At 39.3% G+C, this 22,939-nt stretch overlaps 1 protein-coding gene across 1 annotated transcript; it reads right to left on the reverse strand.

Moving 5' to 3' along the window:
* Positions 1-975: 975 nt before the first annotated feature.
* Positions 976-21,264, reverse strand: commd9 (COMM domain containing 9). Its single transcript, XM_003214650.3, has 6 exons — positions 21,109-21,264; positions 18,377-18,502; positions 17,962-18,101; positions 17,495-17,529; positions 8,363-8,466; positions 976-4,008 (listed from the first exon to the last, which is right to left on the reverse strand). The coding sequence occupies exons 1-6, from the start codon at positions 21,157-21,159 to the stop codon at positions 3,868-3,870; spliced, it is 597 nt and encodes a 198-aa protein (XP_003214698.1). The 5' UTR covers positions 21,160-21,264; the 3' UTR covers positions 976-3,867.
* Between the last annotated feature and the right edge of the window lie 1,675 nt (positions 21,265-22,939).

The raw sequence follows: 22,939 nt of genomic DNA on the forward strand, positions 1-22,939 counted from the left end.
TAAGCTTTAATCAAGTTACATCGAGTGGGCGACGGCTATTCAATAAAGCTTGAGCGATTCCAGCCTCAGAAGGCTTTACAGAAAATAAATCAGTCTGCCATTTTTAGGCACAAAACTGCCCTCAAAGAGGGAAGGATGCAGAAAAATTAGTGTAATTAATAGCCTAGAATTAACATTATCGAATGCCAAAAAGGAGAATTTGGGGAAAATGCATGAATAATTTAAAAAGACTGAGGGCAGACATATGCTTGCTTTAGACAGTTAAGATTTAGCAACTGCAGAAGGCAGACTTCTGCAAACTTTCCCCCTCAGATTAGAAAGGCTGTGACTGAACAAGTCAGGAGGATGGGCAGACTATCCTAGCAGATGGACCATTTCCAGATGAGCAAACAGGGACTTTGTGGTAGTGTATATTTTGGAGGAATCCCATGTTCAGTTCCCTGAACCTTTGAAATCTTGAAAAGCCATGGCTGGTTAGTACAGACAAGGACGTACATCAGTCTGACTCCACACAGGATTCCTAAAATAAGAACCGGGGTGGGGGTGGGTGGGCTCTCTAGCCACATGACAGAACATGATCTACCAACCTGGCTTCCTTATATTGAAAGCCTTCCAAACACCGTAGGCCATGACTCCAAGCATACTAAGGCCATGGTGGCTTGGAGTGAGGAATTATAGTCCAAATATCCAGATGGCAGTAAATTGGGTAAGGCTGTCATAAACCATGGCCAACAGCAATTTTAGTTCATCCCAAATACTTGGTTTTGGTCTCATGGCTGCTACTAAGTCGCCTGCTAATGAATATGCTACTGTCTCTAAAAGCCTCTGATTCTGCCCTTAAAACACAGGGCTAATAAGAGGGAGAGGATTGTTGAAAGAATTATAGTGTATGTGAACACTCTTAAGAGAGTAGCATGCTTGCATTATCATCCTCACAGTATGTCACAGCAGACAGAAATACTACTTAAACCACAGTAACATGCCAAATCACAATATTTTAATTCACCTTGGGCTTAATTCATTCACTTGTCTGTACTTTTATTCACCTTTCATGAAACTGCATAAATACCTTTAAACAAACAAAAACTATTTTCACAGGGCTCAGGATAGTTTTGTTAGGGCAATGCAGGGGGAAAGCATCACCGAGTTGAAAGGGACTGCAAGGGTCATCTAGTCTATCTGTGCCATGGAGGAATACACAACTAAAGCAAATTCTGAGAGAGGATTAGTCAACTTCTGTTTACAAACCTCCACAGAAAGAAAGCAGATAGCATCCCACACTAGTCTATTAGGACAACTTTTACATTTAGAAAGTTAAGTTCTAACATTTAGACAGAATCTTTTTTTTTTTTTTTTTAGAATTTAAATGCATTGCTTTATGGTCTAATCTCTGCAGCAGCAGAAAAACTACTTTGCACCATCTTCTGAAATGGAGCTTCCTGTGTTCCTAAAATATACTGCATATACTGTATCCTTTCCATTCTTGAATGCCAGAAATGGCAAAATCCAGAAACTGACTTATGGCAAACATTTTCCAGAAACAGGGCAAGGAGGTAAATCGACAATGTCAGCAGCAACCCAGTGATTATGAATGTAGATATAGAATGCACATGAAAGGCTGGGAAAGCAGGAAGATTTTGTAGTAGTTCACTTTACTTTCAGAAGGACAACAATGTTCTGTATTGGGTTGAAAATTGTCATGATGAGGATTAAATCTGAGGTCAAGTAATGACGTTGTGACTACAAAATTTAAAAAGAGTTGGGAGGCAGTTCATTTTTGAACCGAGTGCTATAAATACTGAATTGGGCCCATGCCAATCTGCTAATTTGTCTTTATTATTAGCAATTTAAAAACTTTTTGTGGAGCTGTGCATATACAAGCAATCTTATATGGAAAGAATTTCCACTAAAATGAGTGAGATCATGTTCTACTAAGGGCATGTTAAATTGGAGTGCAAACTCCCGAACACTGTATTTGGCTATCTGGATGTATCACGCTTTATTACAAGGGTGGGCATAATATGAAATATAAGATATATGGTCTCCCTGTGACCCACTGCTGCTCTAAGGGTTTTCATTGATTTAATAGAAGTCCTTATGTACCCTTTAGGAAGTGGTGGGCACTTCTACCCTGGGAATGACTTCTATTTTATTTTTACTTTAAAAAGGTAAAGGTTTCCCCTGACGTTAAGTCCAGTCATGTCTGACTCTGGGGTGTGGTGCTCATCTCCATTTCTAAGCCGAAGAGCCGGCATTGTCCGTAGACACCTGCAAGGTCATGTGGCCGGCATGAATGCATGGAGCGCCGTTACCTTCCCGCCGGAGCGGTACCTATTGATCTACTCACATTGGCATGTTTTCGACCTGCTAGGTTGGCAGGAGCTGGAGCTAACAGTGGCCGTTCCCACCGCTCCCGGGGCTTGAACCTGGGACCTTTTGGTCTGCAGCTCAGTGCTTTAACGCACTTTGCCAACGTTATATTTGTATATATTTGTTATATTTTACTTTACCCCAGCATAGAAGTCCCTTCCAGTTTTGACAAACCTCCTTTGGAGGGCACAGGCAGGGATGTGGCAAAATTGTCACTGGTGCATCTCAGAGCATATGAAGGACCTTTTGAAGTTAAAAAAGCAAATTTAAGGGATGTCAAGCGAAGTTGTGCCCTCAAAATCCCTAGACAAGGCAACTGCATCCTGTGGACTGCTGGACATTGTTGATCTCTGCTAGGTTAAAGGTGAAGATTGTGTGCCTTTTCCTATGTTGGACTGCAGTTCCCATCAGCACTAGCTAGTACAGACAATAGCAGAGGATGATAGGAGCTACAGTGTACATCGTCCTGATTGCCACATTTCCTATCCCTACACTATGTAACACTATAAACGAGTGTTTGGGAAGATGAAGTAAAATCAGCAGTCAGAAGGACAAGGAAAAGAGAGCCACGTGTACCATAAATATCCAAGGAGGAAAAAGGGAAAAGATTTCAACCCAAAACAAGCTATTTGAAAGTAGTGAAAGAAAGCACTGCAAAATTTAATTTCCAGCCAAACAAAGAAAACAGAGTGCTCCTATTTCATAGCAGCCTGGAGGGGAAAATAATTTATTCAGAAAAGAAAACTACAAAATGTATTTTAAAAAAAAAGAAAAAAGAAAGAAAGAAACTGAAACACTTAATATTTCATAAGCAATGCAGTGACATTGTTGCTACAGGAACAGGTTGCTATTAGCAACCTTTTTGGTACATCCAAACCTCTCGCAGAACCTTCCACTTCTTGTTAAATCCTGTACCAAGTGACAAAACGGTCTCTTTTCCAATAGAAGCTAGGAGCGAATGTTTCCAAAATTCATTTCCACCCTTAAACTTAAAACTAGGTTCACACAAGGCAGTTTTGTGGCAAGCTCTGAGAAAATACACTGCATCACAATTGCTTTATTTTAAAAGATCTGCCTCAGTGAAGAGGAAAACTCTTCTACACCATGCTGCTGAGCGCAACACCTTTCAGAAGTGTGTCAAGGCTGGAAGTCAGCCTATTCGCCACATTCATGCTTTCAGTTTCCTAATTTCAGAGCAGGGAGATAAGATGCTGCTTCATTGGTTACTGCTCTTTCCTTTTACAGGTATTTGGATTAGGTTGGGCTATAAACCTCTCCAGGAATATAGAAAAGATGGGGGCTTACTTGACATTAGGAACTTATTTCAGGCATCAAACCAAGAAGTTAAATGTTTTGCTTCTGAAGGAAATAAAAGTCCCACTTTAAACTTGGGGACAAAAACAACAAAAATGTTTGTAATATATCATGCCCACATTGGGAAGACAGGACAGTTTCTTTTGGCATGTAAATGGTGGCTGCAGTTCTTTTGCCAAAGGATTATTTATTTGCTATTGTAGAAAGCTGGTCCCGAATCCTTCCCAGGCCATCTAGCATAGTATCCAATGTTTGTTTGTTCAATTCTACTGTTAAAGTCGAAGTCGAGAAGTCATTCCCACACAGGGCAGCATCTTCCTTAATCTGAAAGAGAACAGGGAGATGTCAAATATCCCTAAGAAATCTCAGTTTAATCTCAACCTACCTCAAATCTTCTGAGTTCAGCATCCCTTATCTGGAATTCCTAAATCTGAAATACTACAAAATCTGAAATCGTACACATGAGAAGCAGAGAAAATGATATGTTTGCTTTCCAGTAGTTCAAGGTACACAAACTTTGTTTCATGTACAAAATAATTAACAATAAATTTATATTCATTCTTTGTATAAATTTATATTCAGGTTATGTATATAAATAACATAAATAAAGTGTATATGAAAGATAAATGAATTTTGTGTTTAGACTTAGGTCTCATCTTCAAAGCATCTTATTATGTACATATATACAAATACTAGCGGTGCCCAGCCACGCGCAGCTGTGGCAAAGTGTGGTGGTATGGGAAATAAAGTACGTATTGAGGAATTGGTGGTAGTATATGTTATTTCCTAAAGCTTGTGAATATACAATATTTCTGATTGTTTCTTTTTTTTGTCTTTTGGAGGCCAGTTGCAATTAGCCAGAATGATTAGCATGTAATGACCTTTAGGCTTCAAAGCCTGGCTGCTTCCTCCCTGGGGGAATCTTTTGTTGGGAGGTGTTAGCTGGCCCGAATTGTTTCATTTCTGGAATTCCCGTTTTCAGAGTGTTGTTCTTTATTTAATGTTCTGATTTTAGATTTTTTTTAATACTAGGAACCAGATTGTGTTCATTTTCATGGCTCACAGCAACATAATAATAATAATAATAATAATAATAATAATAATAATAATAATAATAATAATAATGTCTCTGATATTACACACTACTTTTCTCCCTCCTCAGCTTCCTCACTGGGGGAATTCTTTATTGGGAGGTGTTCCTGGCCCTGATTGTTTCCTGTCTGGAATTCACATTTTCAGAGTGTTGTTCTCTATTTACTGTCCTGATTTTAGAGAATATATTGTTCTGTTTTATTATACCACAGTAATCTTTATATATTGCACTAGCTGTGCCCGGCCACGCGTTGCTGTGGCGAAGTCTGGTGGTATGGGAAATAAAGTATTGAGGAATTGGTGGTAGTTAAGGTCAAGGGTAAAGGTTTTCCTCAGACATTAAGTCCAGTCGTGTCTGACTCTGGAGGTTGGTGCTCATCTCCATTTCTAAGCTGAAGAGCCGGCGTTGTCCGTAGACTCCTCCAATGTCATGTGGGATGACTACATGGAGCGGCGTTACCTTCCCGCCGGAGCAGTACCTATTGATGCACTCACATTTGCATGTTTTCGAACTTCTGGGTTGGCAGAAGCTGGGGCTAATAGTGGGGGCTCTCTCCGCTCCCCCAATTCAAACCTGTGGCCTTTTGGTTCAGCAGCTCAGCGCTTTAACACGCTGCGCCATCAGGGGATATTATTTCCTAAAGGTTGTGAATATACAATATTTCTGATTGGTTTTTTTTTGTTTGTTGGAGGCAAGTATGAATGATGCAATAGGAAAAATGATTAGGATGTAATGGCCTTGCAGCTTTAAAGCCTGGCTGTTTCCTCCCTGAGTGAATTTTTTGTTGGGAGGTGTTATTCCTCCCTGAGTGAATTTTTTGTTGGGAGGCCCTGATTGTTTCCTGTCTGGAATTCCCTTGTTTTCAGAGTGGTGTTGTTTGCGATATTTTATGTGCTTCTACTGTCTGTGGCCCTGAGAAAACAGAGGATTTTCCAGACTTTGATGATGGGAATACTTTGTTGGGAGGTGTTAGCTGGCCCTGATTGTTTCCTGTCTGGAATTCCCTTTTTTTCAGAGTGATGTTGTTTGCGATATTTTATGTGCTTCTACTGTCTGTGGCCCTGAGAAAACAGGATTTGCCAGACTTTGATGATGGGAATACTTTGTTGGGAGGTGTTAGCTGGCCCCGATTGTTTCCTGTGTGGAATTCCCCTGTTTATTTACTGTCCTGGTTTTAGAGATTATATTGTTCTGCATTATTCTATCCCAGTAATTATTTCATATTAAAGAAGAACCTCACTTATCCAACATTCGCTTATACAATGTTCTGGATTATCCAACGCAGTCTGCCTTTTCATAATCAATGTTTTTGTAGTCAGTGTTTTAAATTCATTGTGATATTTTAGTGGTAAATTTGTAAATACAGTACAGTAGAGTCTCACTTATCCAACATAAACGGGCCGGCAGAACGTTGGATAAGCGAATATGTTGGATAATGAGGAATTAAGGATAACCCTATTAAACATCAAATTAAGTTATGATTTTACAAAGTAAGCACCAAAACATCATGTTAGACAACAAATTTGTCAGAAAAAGTAGTTCAGTACACAGTAATGCTATATAGTAATTACTGTATTTATGAATTTAGCACCAAAATATCACGATATATTGAAAGCATTGACTACAAAAATGCGTTGGATAAGCGAGTGTTGGATAAGTGACTCTACTGTAAATACTACATAGCATTACTGCACATGGAACTACTTTTTCTGTCAAATTTGTTGTATAATATGATGTTTTGGTGCTTAATTTGTATAACGATTACCTAATTTGATGTTTAATTGGCTTTTCCTGAATCCCTTCTTATTATCCAACATATTCACTTATCCTGCCGGCCTGTTTACGTTGGATAAGTGAGACTCTACTGCATATTGATAATCTTAAATTATCTGCTTAGAACTGGATTATCTGAGGCCCCTTCTTCACAGCTGTATAAAATGCACACTGAAGTGGATTATATGGCAGTGTGGAGTCAAGATAATCCAGTGCAAAGCAGATAATATAAGATTATAAATGGGTTATATAGCTGTGTGGAAGGGCCTTGGGTCTACACTGCCATATAATCCAGTGCAAATTAGATAAGAAGAAGTCTAAGTGAGGCCTAAATCTGCCTGTCCCCTAACTGAAACCTGGCTGTCCCTTGGTTGCTAGGCAACCAAGTGGGCAGAGATTAGCCCTCTAAACTGGCAGCAATTGGATAAAAAAATTATTGCTCTCCCTCTAATTAGGACTTTATTTTTCTTTTCTTTTTGTTGTATCAACCTTGAGGCGTGGATGATGGGTTGTGTTGTCAAATTTTGAGGTTGGGGGGCCTGTACTTTTGTTGTTTTGTGAATTGCCGTGATGCCATCACTCTTTTATATATATAGATTTATAATCTTTGCTTTGAACTGGATTATATGAGGCCCCTTCTACACAACTGTATAAAATCCACATTGAACTGGATTATATGGCAGTGTGGACTCAAGATAGTCCAGTTCAAAGAAGATACTGTGGATTATCTGCCTTGGCATTCTGGGTTATATAGCTGTGTGAAAGGGTCTTGAATCTACACTGCCATATAATCCAGTTCAAATCAGATAATCTGTATTTTATAGGCAGTGTGGAAGAGGCCTAAGTGAACCCTCAGACATTGTGGCTCATGGATTTGCTAGGACACAAAGTGAGCGAGGCCTAAAGGTGGCGGGCCCTACCCTTCTCACTGGCAGCTGGGGAAAAATGGCTCTTCCTTGTCTTCTATAATTTGGACTTTATTTTTAGGGGTTTTTCTATTGAAAGACATAGATTAGATGACTATGTCTTTTGTGGCCAAATTTGATGTGATTTGGTTCAGTGGTTTTGTTGTTTACTCCATGGGAAAAATGCACATTATATATATATACACATATACACACACACACACACACACACTAGCTTTGCCCGGCCATGAGTTGCTGTGGCTTATGGGAATCCTTTGTTGGCCAGGTGGAATAGCAGTGAATAGCCTTGCAGTCTCAAAGCCTGGCCGTTTTCTGGAGTAGCTGGAGCTTTTTGTTGTATGAATGTAGAGGCATAGATGAGGGGTTGTGCTGCCAAGTTTAGTGTTTCTGGGATGTGTAGTTTTGTCCTAGACCGAAATTTCATTACCCTTTTATATATATAGATAGGTACTCCAACACCTGAAAAATCTAAAATCATTCCTGTCCCAAGCATTTAATATAACGCATACTCAGCCTATACTAGGTAAAAACAGAATCATGTGACTTCTTTCATGGGTGGAATCAACTTGTCATGAGAGTCATTCATCTTAAAAATGACTTTCTAAGGTGTGGCAAGGGGAAGGGGAGTAAGTCAATGTACAGAGGAAGGGAAGTAGGTTAATTTTTATCCTGTACCTACCATCCATGGGAAATGTAATTCTAGAGGGAAGAATGTAGAATGAAGTACAGCAGAAGTCTATTATGCTGTACTGATGCCCTCTGAAGAACAGGAATCTTGGGGAGAATGGTCTTGAGATTCAACAAAGAAATTAATAAGCCCAGTGCACTTCCTGATACAGAAAAAGAACAAAATGGGTGTCTAAAATACTTGACCAACTAGCAATACCTTCAACTGTAGCAGGCAGGTAGGGACAGCCATTCTGCTGATACTGTCTGAGGAGGTCTTGATGTCCACTCTCCAATCCATATCCACAAGACGGGGCAAAGAAACTGGAAATAAGATGGAAAGCTCATGAAATTAAGCAACAATAGGCTTTCACATGAACCCATCAGCCCACCATTGTTCCTGAATTATAAACCAGCATTAAAATGTCCCACATGTCTTTGAAGAGGTATACTCATTAAAAACCCAGATCCTCTCTTCAAATTTGCAAAGCTCTTTACTGTACAAAATGCTTGTCCAAGTAGAATATTGCAAAGATCACATGCTCAGTGGAAAAAAACATAATTGCCTAGAACAGAGCAACACTTTCTTCAAGTTATGGAGCCACTGAAGAATCACACATTTCTTTCTTTTTTACTGTTTGTTAAACTGTGAATAAGAAACCAAAATTACAAGCAAATTAGTTTCTTTAATTTCTTGGTATTACTTCCTAGTACTCCAGCTCAATAGGATTTTTTTTTTAAAAAAAACCATCACAAGGTCAACTGTGTAATATAAATTGGATGCATAAATCCTTCTTAAGCCTCTCTTCCTATCCATAAGGACTAAAAAATCAGTTTTAAAAAGCTCTTCCCAGCATACCAAAGTCTACATCCAGTACCAGCTCTGTGCTTGAACAAAACAATAAATAATCAAATCAAAGCAATAAATCCCAGGGGAAGCACTATAAATGCACTATCAGAGAACCTTTATAAAATAAGAGAACACAATGTAACTTTATTATTCTCTTTAAAAATAGTATGTCCTTCATCCAGCCTAGTTGAACTGATTTGTAGCCTAGTTTACATGTTAACATTTTTCTAGCATCCTATCTATCACCTCTTCCCATTCTATTGCCAATCTTTTAATCTGAGAGAGATAAAGATATCAGGATCTGAAAACCAGCCAATGGAAAGACCATGACTGCTATTTGTGAGCCCCCTAAAAGAGGGCAGCTGATGTCGCATACGTGCCTGGTATATCAACCTTCTATGCCTCATCTGTTTGTTGGAGCTCCAGGGCTTTACTTCCACTTGATGGATGATTCCCAGAGATCAACCTGACCTTCTTTGTACCAGACCAGAACTAATGAATTCAAGTTGCTAAAAGCAGCAATTCTTGTAATGCTGAGGAAGCAAAAGTCCCAGATATGACTCCAGGTTGGGATCCTAAGAATACTTGCTAGAGATTAAGCCCCATTAAGCTCAGTAGAACTTGCTTCCAAACAAACGTACAGAGATAGAATCAAACACAGACACATCAGTCTTGGATTTAACAAGATAGATTGTAAGTTGACACAGGAGTCTAATGCATTCTATGGCATAATAAGTTATTACAACGTAATAAATAAGGCAATGGGTACATAATTACTCCAGGTTACAGATCACTACAAACTCCTCACTTGGTCCGCAATATCTGTGGAGAATTGGTTCCAGAATCTCCTGTGGGTACCAAAATGCACGGATGATCATAATAACATAGTACTGACGTAAACATGAGCACTTCAGCCTTTTGGGAAGGCCATTGTACAGAGTTTGCATGAGCTGCTGGATTATTTCCATTTTTAAAAAATCAATGGTTGGTTAAATTGCAGATTAGGAGTCCATGGATATGGAATATATACTCAAAATATATTAAACATAATTAACAAGATAAAACATATTTAAGATATTAATAGTTTTAAACGATGTGCCTCAGCATTTAGTGGATATTAGTGAGACCCAAAGGCTTTGATGAACAGCCAAGGTGTCAACCAGGCCTTCAATGAGACAGCATTCCACAATCGGGAAGCCCCAGCTAAGTTCATTTGCCAGTTCCCTTCACAATGAATTAACTTCATTGGCAGGACATTAGCCGGGGGGGGGGGGGGGGGGGGCAGCAGCAGGCTTCAGTCCTTCGGCAGATATATATATGGAGAGGGAGTCCCATCCGATTTTGGAATATTCGCAAGGTCAGTTCAGGTTAGTATTTAAATGAGAGACCACCAATTAATACCAGATGCTGTAGCTTCTATTTCAGAGGAAAGAACTGGCAAAATCATCTCTGAGTACTCTTTGGTTAAGAAAACCAAATGGTAGACAATTTGAAAGGATATGTATATGCATATTAAATTTAGGGATTTAAATGTCATAACCAGCACTTGAATACAGACTGGAAACATATTGGCCTCAATGCTACTCTTCTGTACTATTGCCCACCTCTCTGCTGCAGAGTGATTTTCTTCTTTCTACAGGCAAAATTATATCATTTTATTAATAATTTACTTTATTTTTATACCATCTTTCTACCTATGTACGAACTCAATGTGATTTTACTTTTTGAGCTCTTCCATTTTCTGAGGTTTTTTTTGCTTTTGCCACTCATTGAGAAAACCATGCCTCTCGATAACACTAGATAAGTAGCAGATTCCATGCCACTTACAACAATTTGCTTTCCCCGCTCTGTCAGTATTGTACAAACAAGACCTAATACAGCCAAAGCTCGAGCAACAAGAGTTTATGCCATGTGGTATTTGATTAGAAGACAACCACATACTGGCAGAAGATGCCACTTTGTTTTCTCTGCCAGAATTAGACACCAGCACTTGCATCCAACATTTCACACACACCATATGTGCCAGCTGAAAGAGCCAAAACCAACACAGGGAAGCAGCTCAAAATATTATTATCTTTGACAACCAACTCTGAGACTTTGTACTAGATAACCACTCATAAAATAGCTACAGTATAATTTGAGTCCAAGATCATTTCCCCCCCATGTCCTGCTGAAACACAGAACTAAACCATATGGTGCATTATATCACTGAGCCTCAACTTTTTCACATTCCGAAAAAAAGGTTAATGAGCTTGATCCAAATCAGAACCATTGCACATGGAGAAGAATTAGTAAATTCTTACTGAAGGAGATAATAATATTATTATTTATTTTTATCCCGCTTTTCTCCCACAGGTGAGATTCCAAGTGGTGAATAGAACTGAGCATGTTTACTTTACAGTTCTCAGCATACCATAAAGTTGTCCTGGAATAGCCAGAAATTCCTAGAAAGGTATCCCTTCTAGAAATTTGCTATGTGCTCCAAAATAAATAAATATAGTAATTTTCATGTAAAGTATATCATGGAATTGCCTGGAAGACCTAGTAAATTTCTAAATGAGACCATTTTTCATTGGTAAGTGAAACCTATGGATTCCAGGATTAATTATTATTATGCAATGTAATGGCTTATATGTCTGACAGGAATATAGAAAGTAAAGACTGGTTGATATCTTAGTGCTAAATACAATACAATATGCCCCACACACTTCAGTCTTATGGGGGGGGGGCGTCTGCTCCAACCAGCCAGAACCCAACTGGCAACTACCACCCAGAAGACCTTTTCATCAGCCACCCCACAACTGTTGAACGCCCTGCCAGAAGCACTGACAGCTAAGTGAGCTTTTGAAATTTAAAAACCATGTAAAAACCTATCTTTCCAGCAGGCCTACACAGACAGTCTTTAAACATGAATTTTAAGTGTCCTTTGTTTGATTTCTGTTTTATGTGTTTTAGTATGTATTTTGTAGAAATATGTTTTGGTGTGTAACTTTTATGGAGATACGGTTTACTGTGTTTATTAGTAGTGCTTTTGCTGTGTATATTTTAATTGCTTTGTAATCAGCCTCAAGCCATTAGGTGAGTCAGATAAGAAATAAAATTATTAAATATGCTCATCTTAGGAAGAAAGAAAATATTTTGGTTGACAAGAAATAATTAAACAGGGCATGCAAAGAAGCAAACTGTTTTGTTTTTATGGAGAGAAGCTTGAAGTCTATCAGCAAACCTAGCCATAAATGCCAATAGAGATGACTTCTGGGAGTTCTACATGGGCCACATCATTCCATCTCTTGACCTTAATTAGAAAGAAGGAACTTAAACTAGCAAAACTAGGTAGATTTGAAATGAAGACCTCTCAAAAAAGGAGGTGCATTTTAGACTATTATAAGAACTTACCTCTCAGAACGTATCTCCCCCTATAGGTCATCCCGCAGATTAAGATCTTCAAGTGAGGCCCTGCTCTTGGTCCCACCACTGTCACAGGTACGGTTGGCAGGGATGAGAGACAGGGCTTTTTCAGTGGTGGCTTCGCAGCTGTGGAACTCCTTGCCAAGGGAGATTAGGGAAGCCCCTTCACTCATGTCTTTCAGGAAGACCTGGCTGTGGGACCAAGCTTTTGGCCCATCCTAAGATATGAGTTGATATGATCTGATGAATTCTGTGAATTAATATTAAGTCGAACACGGATTGGCTCTGACTTTGGCTCGAAACTTCCCCTGTTGTAATAGTCACATGGTTTAATTGTTTTAATTTGATTTGGATACCGGCTTTTATTTGTGTTTTATGTTTGGTTTTTACTACATGTTGTATTATATGTGGCATTTAATTCTGCCATTATGTAAGACCGCTCTGGGTTCCCCCGGGGGAGAAGAGCAGTATTTAAATTAAATAAATAAATAATAAACCTTATATGGGTTCCATGTAGTTTCCAATTTACAGATTACAAAATTTGTCAAGAAGGAATTTGCCACTGCTTTCCTCTAAGACTGCAAGAATGTATCTTGCCCAAAATGACCTAGTCGATTTCTATTGTGAGCAGGGATTTGAACCACTAAACCACGCTGGAAATCCATCTATACATTAAATCTTTATATATAAAATGTAATGTGCATTCTTCCCATGCAGTAAACAACAAAACCACTGAACCAAATCACACCAAATTTGGCCACAAAAGACATAGTCATCCAATCTATGTCCTTCGATCAAAAAAACCTAGAAAAGTAAAGTCCAAATTACAGAGAATGAGGAAGAGCCATTCTTCCCCTGGCTGCTAGTCAGAAAGGCCTCACCCCTTTCGTGTCCTAGCAACCCCCTCAGTCACAATGGCGCCTGGGGGACAGGCAGAGCTCACTTTGGCCTCATCCACATTGCCCATAAAATACAGATTACAGTAGAGTCCAACATTCGCTTATCCAACGTTCTGGATTATCCAACGTATTTTTGGAGTCAATGTTTGCAATATATCCTGATTTTTGGGTGCTAAATTCATAAATACAGTAATTACTACATAGCATTACTGCGTATTGAACTACTTTTTCTGTCAAATTTATTGCATAACATGTTTTGGTGCTTAATTTGTAAAATCATAACCTAATTTGATGTTTAATAAGCTTCTCCTTCATCTCTCCTTATTATCCAACATATTCGCTTATCCAACGTTCTGCCGGCCCGTTTATGTTGGATAAGTGAGACTCTACTGTATCTGATCTGAACTGGATTATATGGAAGTGTAGATTTAAGGCCCTTCCACACAGCTATATAACCCAGAATGCCAAGGCATATAATTTATTTCCAATACTTATATCCCACCCTTCTCACCCGAAGGGACTCAGGGCGGCTTACAACACTGGCACAATTAGATGTGTTATGGTTGAGCCTTATGGCTCCGATACTGGGAGACGTGGTCGTAAGACTCCTCGGGAGTCAGACTCTCTTGAGGAGCGAGAAAGGAAACGGCTGCGGGACTTATTTGCAGAACCAACTGACAAAGACTCCTTTGAGGGTTTTACCGAGGGAATGGAGGAAGAGATGGTTAGCTCAGAGGAGGATGATATGGAATGGACTCGTGTGAGGGAGGATTTGGGTGCCACCGGCAATGATAGTATGGGAGGCGACTGGGGGGTTGCAGGATTAGACCCGTGGACGAGCTGGAGGGATGGGACGGGATCCACAGCTGGGGATGCTGTGGGGCGTAGTCAAAGGTGTTTTAGCTCTGATGAGGATGATGATGATGAGGCACCTGGAATTAGGGTAACAGCTGACAGCGATGAGGAGTTGTAAACTGGCATAAAATGGGGTCTAGAATCCAGGGCTAATTGCGTTGGGCAAGGTAATCTGGACGAACGCTTGGGCTCTTGTTGGGAATTTCCTGAAGACGGGTGTGATTCGTTTGCTGAATACCTTGGACCTCCGTCGTCTTTTTGACGGACATTAATTGCCTACTCTGGATTGACGCTGGACTGACTGACTGACTTCGACCTTGGACTATCCCTTCTGTGATTATCGGTGGAACTGGTGAACTAAAGACGTCTGTACCTGGCCTTCGAACTCGGACCGGATTGGGACCCCGCTGACTGCTTCTGCCCTGATTGATGTGTTTGGACCCGGAGTTCGCTTGCTGCTCGGAGGAATAACAACTTAGTTAATCAACCACAGCTGTTGAGTAGCAGAGAGTAATCTGCTGCCAGCTATTTATGTTTCATTGAATCTTAGTTTACCAGTTTTGTTTGTTTTAAGAGCCAGGCTGAAGTAAGCATTTTTGGTTTAACCCGGATTAAACTTCCGTTTAATCCGGTTTATCTTTTGAACTGTTTTTTAGTGTCTTTTCATATTGAAGGCGAGTTTTTGCCTAGCCCTTTGTCTTTTACGGGCATTTTTGGTTCTGTATCTTTAATAAACTGTGTTGAATCTTATCTGGTGGCGTTCTGTCTGTGACAAGATGCCTATACAAAATCAGTCAACAATACATAAAATCAGTTAAAACTATTGAATACAATATATCAATTAAAAATACATATGCTCAGATCCAAAAACCTTGTGTTTTATCCATAAGTCAGTCCATGTAATATAATCCACAGTATCTGCTTTGAACTGGATTATCTTGAGTCCACACTGCCATATAATCCAGTTCAATATGGATTTTATACAGCTGTGTAGAAGGGGCCTCATATAATCCAGTTCTAATTAGATGCTATTAAGATTATAAATATAATATATAATAATTACTGTAGTATAATAATACAGAACAATATAATCTCTAAAATCAGGACAGTAAATAAAGAACAACACTCTGAAAACAGGGGAATTCCAGAAAGGAAACAACCAGAGTCAGCTAACACCTCCCAACAAAGAATTCCCCCAGGAAGGAAGCAGCCAGGCTTTGAAGCTGCAAGGCCATTAAATGCTAATCAAGGTGACTAATTGCAGCATTCATACTTGCCGCAACGAGACTATTCATTGCTATTCAACCTGGTCAACCAAAGATTCTACAAAGTAGAAAGTGACTAGGCTTGCAGGCAGCAAGGCTATTCAGTGCTATTCAACCTGGCTAACCAAGATTTCCCCTCGGTAGAAAACCCTTGGGCTCTGAAGTCACGAGGCTACTCCATCCCATTCAACCTGGCCTAGCAAGGATGCCCTGTGTACAAAGCGGCCAGGCTTTTAAGCTGCAAGAAATATAAGTCTTAATCTTCAGTGCAATTCAAGCTGGCCAAACAAGGATTCCCCTACAAAGGAAGTAGCCAGGCTTCAAAGCAGCTCTTTGATTGAGGGTGCTACTCCAGCTCACCAAACAAGGATTCCCCTAGGTATAACAGCCAGGCACTGAAGCTGCAAGGCTATTCAGTGCAATTCAACCAGACCCAACAAATGATTAACCTTGGTAAAAGGCGGCCAGGCTTTGAAGCAGTGATACTACTCTGTACTATTGAAGCTGATCAACCAAAAATTCCCCTAGGTAGCAAGCAGCCAGGCTTTGAAGTAGTGAGGGTATTCATTGCAATTCTAGCATCCCAAAAAACCATTCCCCTAGAAAGCAAGTACCCAGCCTTCCAAGTAGCAAGCCTATTCCTTTGTATTCCAGCTCATCAAACAAGGATTCCCATAAGAAGAAAATGGCCAAGCTTTGAGGCTGCAAGGCTATTCACTGCTATTCCACCTGGTCAGCAAAGCATTCCTAGACGTGGCCAGGCACAGCTAGTATTGTATAAATAAGGCTTTGCTAGGCTGTACTCAAGCATATGAACCCTGAGTTCAGATTTTTGGATTGTTTTGCCCCATTCTCACCTTTCGTCCCTCCTCCTGGACATACAGTTTGTACAATAAACTACAGAAATTAAATTTGAAATATAAATCTTAATCTCAGTTTTTCCACTCCACAACCATGAATTCAGGTGAGCAGTTCCTTGCTGTATTGTGTTCTGATGTATTTGTGTGTTGGTAGTAGTCTATTCTGCAAATTATCATGAAATATATATGCTGTTTTCTCTGGGAACATTTTTGGCAGAAAGGCTGGGTAAAATGCTTTAAACAAAATTTTAACACACCCCCCCCCCTTTTAGTTATAACAGCATTTACGGCACATTTTGAAATCTACACTATTTCACACACGGGATTGAAGTAACCGTATCAGTAAACTCAACCAACTACATGGCAGATGGACTGCATTATCTCAATAATACAAAGCTGTCTCACTGTGAACTTTGGAACAGGGTAGGATTTGAAATTGGAATCTCCTCATTCACAGCTCAGAGCTTCTGCAGAAATGCTACACTAACTTTTTATCTGTAGGCAAGTATAAATTTAGATATGGGAATAAACTATGAAATAAGTCCTATGTGTGTTATGATGCAGGGAAAGATATATCAATGGTTCTTTTTCATTTATTGGATGTAGAATATTGAGAGACTATAACCATCAGAGAGTGAATGTAAAGCCCTTAGATTAGATAATGTAGACTGTATGTACTATTTTCTGATGTTTTCAATGTAGTGGCAATACGTTTTCTTTTATACTAGAATAAGTATTTTTAACTTTATTTTTGTTTGTTAGTTTGTTTGATTGTATGTTTATATGTAGGTTTTGTATTAATTTGTTTAAATAAAAATAATTTTAAAAATAAGTCCTATGTAAAAAGAAAAAAAAACCATCTTGTGCTAGCGTGACACCAATATTGTTTTTGCACATAACTATAATCAGACATCATCGTCTAAGGCTGTGATTTGGATCTCAGAGGCAGGAAATCCTGTCTCCCACCCCCATATGGAAGAGTGATATGCTTCCCATGAATTCACATTGCTGGCATATTATTAAATATACTTACTCACATAGCAAGAAGTCACTGGTAAAACAGGCCGAAGTCAACATTTAACACAATCAACAGGGGAAGGAAGAGATTTCTGTGTGGATATTTTCCTCAAATAAACCACTGAGTGAATTAGTAGGGGATACTAAAAAAATATGGAAACATTTATTAGATGTCATGGTGACCAATTTAGAACTTACTCTGACTACTTTGGGCTTCATTTCTCCAAGTAGAACTGAAAAGAGAAGTGAAAACACAAATTATCATCATTTATCCTAAAACATAGAATAGCAGCAGAAACTAGAGGGGCTTCAAGCAAATGCTTTTTACATAGTTAGTAAACAATTTTGCAGGCATGAAGCTGGAAAAATCTAATCCACAGAGAATACTTAGTCAAACTTATCATCTCATGCTAGTTATTTCATATCTACAGTTAGATGGGGATTATGAATAATTATGCAAGCATTAAAAACAGAGAAATGCCTTTGTAAATTTCACCAAAATAAAGCTGGCTCCTGCTTTGTGTGGAGCTATCTCCTAAACTCCCTCAGCCAGTAGTCTTGACCCAAATCATACCTAAGTGTATTCTAGGACATCTAGTAGGGATGCCGCAGCTGCTCTGGGAAATTGCCCATATCTGAACTACCAACACAAACCTGACACTTACATATTTTCCAGGATTATCTTGGTCAAGAGGTTTTTAAGGTTCTGGTGAAATCCTTCAGGAAAAAGAGAAAGAATTTCTTCAGGACACATCAGACCATGGTAAACTGTGTATCTCGTAAGGTTGTGCAAGGAATGAATTAACTGTAAGGAGCAACAAAGATGAAGAATTCTATTATTTTCCAATATGAGCTCAACAAAATGTTCTAGCCTTTTACCACCCTTACCAGGTAAAGCCACATGCATGCCCTCTTTTATGAGTCATGAATGTCTGCCCAGCTTCCCATTTGGCTCCTGCTCTCTAACCCTGAAGAACTCCATGGGTTAGAAGTAGATTCCATTGGTTTCAATGAGATTTATTTATAGGTAAATATGTGTAGAACTGCAATTCAAACCTGAAACAATGACCATCTTCTTACCTGGTTTGCTTCATTTGGTGCAACAGAGAGATTGGAACAAACACTCTCAACCAGTTTGTCCGAACCACTGGCTGAATGAGAAAAACATTCTTGGCACAACTGCCGAACAACATCCTTTGAAGAAGCCTAACAAAGGGAAATAAATAGTGATCCTTCAAAAACCATAGGCTGTAATTGCAGGCATTGTCTTAAATATATTTTCAAACAAATTCGTAGGAAACAGATCTAAAGTTGCCATTGGCCATAAACCTATCTCCATCTATAGATCCATTCCCTTGTGTTTTTTTATATTTGATACTAGTTTGGCTACCCAGCGATACCTGGGTTCAGTATTCTCTGAATATGGGTGAACTATAACTCTCTGATGCCAAGGTCAATCATCCACAAATCCTACCAGTATTCACAGTTGGCCATGTTGGGTCTGTATGCCAAGTTTTGTCCAGATCCATCGTTGATGGCATTCAGCATGCTCTTAGATTGCAGGTGAACTATACATTCCAGTCTCTCCAACTCCTATAAATTATAGTGAATTCTCCCTAAACCTCTCCAGTATGCTGATCAATTCCTGTTTGCTGTATGCTATAGGAGAGGGTTAAGGGTGAGGCAGTGGGTGGGGTCATGCAAATGTCAAGAGAAAGTAACACTGGGATGTGCTCGCTGTAACCTGCAATGTCATGGGAGGGAGTGACTTGATGGCTCCTCAATACTGGGAACCACAGCCTATTTGCGGAGGCCAGAGGCTGTCTGTGTGAGTGGACACCCGTGCCACATACACACATACAGATTTTCACTTTATTATGTGTTTAGATTGGTAAAATTACAGGTGTGATTATTCTATCCTGTATTTTATTAGGTCCTTACTGTCTATGCACTTAACTTATCATTCTACTCTTATATTGCTGCTCCAGTTTCTCCACCTAAGTAGATGATAGAACTGTGCCTGGTAGTTGACTGATACTATCTACTGTTTTATTCTCGTTTTACATCGTATTATTGTTTTTATCTTTTATACTGTGAATTGTATTTATATTGTTGTTTTTTTCATCAATGTTGTTCGGGCCTTTGCCCCATGTAAGCTACCCCGAGTCCCCATGGGGAGATGGTAGCAGGGTATAAAGATTATTATTATTATTATTATTATTATTATTATTATTATTATTATTATTATTATTATTATGTGATTCACACATACCACATGATTTAATCTGGAACCCTATTTAATCTTATCTTATTAGGTCTCACTGAATGGAATGGGAAGTATCTAAGTGATCATAACTAAACCTGCACTACAAATTATATAATTTTTTTCATTCATTTATTTAAATATTGAAGGTAATTAATTACTATATTAATTACTATACCTAAATACTCCAAGGGCACTAGACCCTATCTGATCTAGAAGTAAGCAGGATCAGCTCTGGATAATACTAGTCGGAAGATTGTAAATGAAAACCAGGTGCTGTAGCCTGTATTTCAGAGGAAAGAACTGGCAAAACTATCTCTGGCTGGATCTACACTTCCCTATAGCTCAGGATCTTATCCCAGATTATCTGCTTTGAGCTGGATTTTATGAGTCTCCATGGCCAGATAATCCAGAATAATCAGCTAATCTGGGATCAGATCCTGGGATATAGGGTAGTGTAGATCCAGCCTCAGTTTATTCTTTGCCTAACTGGCAAAACTATCTCTGGCCACTGTCATATAAAATCCAAATTATCTGCTTTGAATTGGATTATATGGCAGTGTAGACTGATATAATCCAGTTCAAGGCAGATAATATGGATTATAGATCCGGCCTCTGTTAATTTTTTGCCTAATTTTTCTATAATTATTATTGAGAAAACACCATGTTACCACACCTGGAAGATAAGTCCACCTACATTACTCAAGTGGAAAAGAAATCTAAAATATAATACTATTGGAGGATATCTCTACATGAATTTAAGGAAACCACACAATTTTGCTAATTGACAACTTCTTTTTTTAAGGAACAAATAATCTTATATTACCTAGTGGATTTTAATCTGATCTCATTTTTGGGCTCCGGTTTCTGCCTTGCTTTTTAAATTATTTAAAAGTACTTATTTGAAATTACAAACTATGCATTTAAGAATGGTGCCCATGTTTGTTTAATTTTATTTTTTCCCTTTCCCATTCTTCATTGCTTCTGTAGCATGACTTCTGGGTTACAAATGTGTACTGAAATTATCATATGTGTATATATGTGTGTGTGTGTGTGTTTATATGATGTATATGGGTACATCTCTGTAGAATGAATGTAGTTTGACACCATTTTAACTGCCTTGGCTCAATGCTATGGAATTGTGGGAGGTGTAGTTCGATGAGGGGAGGCAAAAGACCTTGAAAATCTACAACTCCCGGGACCCTATAGCATTAACCATGGCAGTTAAAACGGTGCAAGGCTTCATTCACTTTACAGTGTAGGTGCACCATAAGTCACATCTTTGGTTAAAAGACCTCAAACTCACCTCTTTTGCCAAAACTCCTGTCCAGACTAACTCCAAGTGGCCATTGGGAAGATAAATACTTTTCTTTTTTTAAAAACAAACAAACCCATAGAACCCTGCAATTTAGAAAAGTCAGATTCTAGAAATAATCCTTAAGAGCTTTTTAGTGCCATGGTTCAAAAGTCCTTTCCTCTGACTGTTTAAAAGAGAGCTGGGAGCATTTGCAACAAGCAGCCCCATGCAAAACACACTCCTTTTACTTACTTTTAGCAAGATCTGAAGCGCTGCAAACATCTCTGGATCCAAGGCAGCCATGGTTCCCCTTTCTCACGTGACCAGCTGGCGGCCACGATCAGGAACTACAGCTTTAGTCACGTGCTAAATCGCTGGGCTGCTTAGCAGTCTGGGAAATGTAGTTTTGCTGAGATCTGCTGTGGGAGGAAGGCTTTGGCCCAAGGATTATTCCAATGCCTGCGCTTTGCAGTTGGGATTAGAACATAGTTTATATACATATAGGAATAGATATTTTTACAAAGCATAAGCAGCTGTCGCTTATGTTTTGCAAAATGTATATTCCAATACAGTATGTGTATAAAATATATTGTAATAGCCTATATATATATATATATATATATATATGTATATAGGTAAAGGTAAGGTTTCCCCTGACGTTAAATCCAGTCGTGTCCGACTCGGGGGGGGTTGGTGCTCATCTCCATTTCTAAGCTGAAGAGCCGGCGTTGTCCGTAGACACCTCCAAGGTCATGTGGCTGGCATGACTGCATGGAATGCCGTTACCTTCCCGCCGGAGCAGTACCTATTGATCTACTCACACTTGCGTGTTTTCGAACTGCTAGGTTGGCAGAAGCTGGAGCTAACAGCAGGCGCTCACTCCGCTCCCTGGATTTGAACCTGGGACCGGTCTGCAAGTTCAGCAGCTCAGCGCTTTAACACACTGAGCCACCGGAGGCCCCTATATACAGATATATATATATATATATATATATATCCATTATTATTATTTGAAACACAACAAGATGAGTCCACAGCAGACACTCTGCTGGCTGTTGTATTGGATCACACGTCAGACACTTCCCAAGTGTCCAGGACTGTGTGATGTATCTGCGAAAAATGCATGCAGATCCCAGTAAGGTGGCCTTCTGCAGCTGGCAGATAGTAATTTTGTCAGCGCCGATTGTGTTTAAGTGCAGGCCAAGGTCTTTAGGCACTGCACCCAGTGTGCTGATCACCACTGGGACCACCTTGACTAGCTTGTGCCAGATTCTTTGCGATTCGATCTTTAAATCCACATATCGTGTCAGCTTTTCCAGCTGTTTCTCTTCAATCCTGCTATCCCCTAGGATTGCAACATCGACAATCCATACTTTGTTTTTTAACACGATCGTGAGGTCCATCATCGTCATCATCATTATTATTATTTCTACACTGCTTTACCTCTAAAAAGAGTCCTAAAGTGGCTAACAATAAAAGCAATATTATATACCATGAACCTAAAAAAAACCTTAGTAAATGTAAAGGTTTTCCCCTGACATTAAGTATAGTTGTGCCCGACTCGGTGTTGGTGCTCATCTCAATTTCTAAGCCGAAGAGCCAGCATTGCCTGCAGATGCCTCCTAGGTCATGTGGCTGGCATGACTGCATGGAGCGTCATTACCTTCCCGCCGGAGTGGTACCCATTGATCTACTCACATTTGCATGTTTTCAAACTGCTAGGTTGGCAAAAGCTGGGACAACCGCGGGAGCTCATCCCGCTCCCTGGATTCGAACCGTCGTCCTTTCGGTCAGCAAGTTCAGCAGCTCAGCAGTTTAACTTACAAACATTAAAATAGAATTAAACATAGAAATATTAAAAATACATAGTTGAAGGAATAAAATCATTACACAAATCTATTAAAATACATAAAACACAGCACCTCCTGGTTTGGTCTTAAAAACTTTCTTCTTTAAAAGCCTGCCTGAATAAAAAGGTGTGTGTATGTGCGTATGTATATGTATATATGTGTGTGTGTGTGTGTGTTCCCATATTCCCTTCTGATCCCAAGCAATATATACAAGCCACTCTAAACTGCTTTGC

This window comes from Anolis carolinensis, chromosome 1 (assembly GCF_035594765.1).
Source record: "Anolis carolinensis isolate JA03-04 chromosome 1, rAnoCar3.1.pri, whole genome shotgun sequence".
NCBI classification, from domain to species: domain Eukaryota; kingdom Metazoa; phylum Chordata; class Lepidosauria; order Squamata; family Dactyloidae; genus Anolis; species Anolis carolinensis.

Bases quoted from the DNA above. Each gene is read 5' to 3' on its own strand.
- commd9 (XM_003214650.3), bottom strand. From the start codon at position 21,159: ATGGCTGCCTTGGATCCAGAGATGTTTGCAGCGCTTCAGATCTTGCTA. The intron at 18,503-21,108 runs GTAAGTAAAAGG...TCCCTTTGTTAG, and splicing joins CGCTTCAGATCTTGCTAAAA to GCTTCTTCAAAGGATGTTGT. The intron at 4,009-8,362 runs GTATTGCTAGTT...GTTCTCTTTCAG, and splicing joins CCTGCCTGCTACAGTTGAAG to ATTAAGGAAGATGCTGCCCT.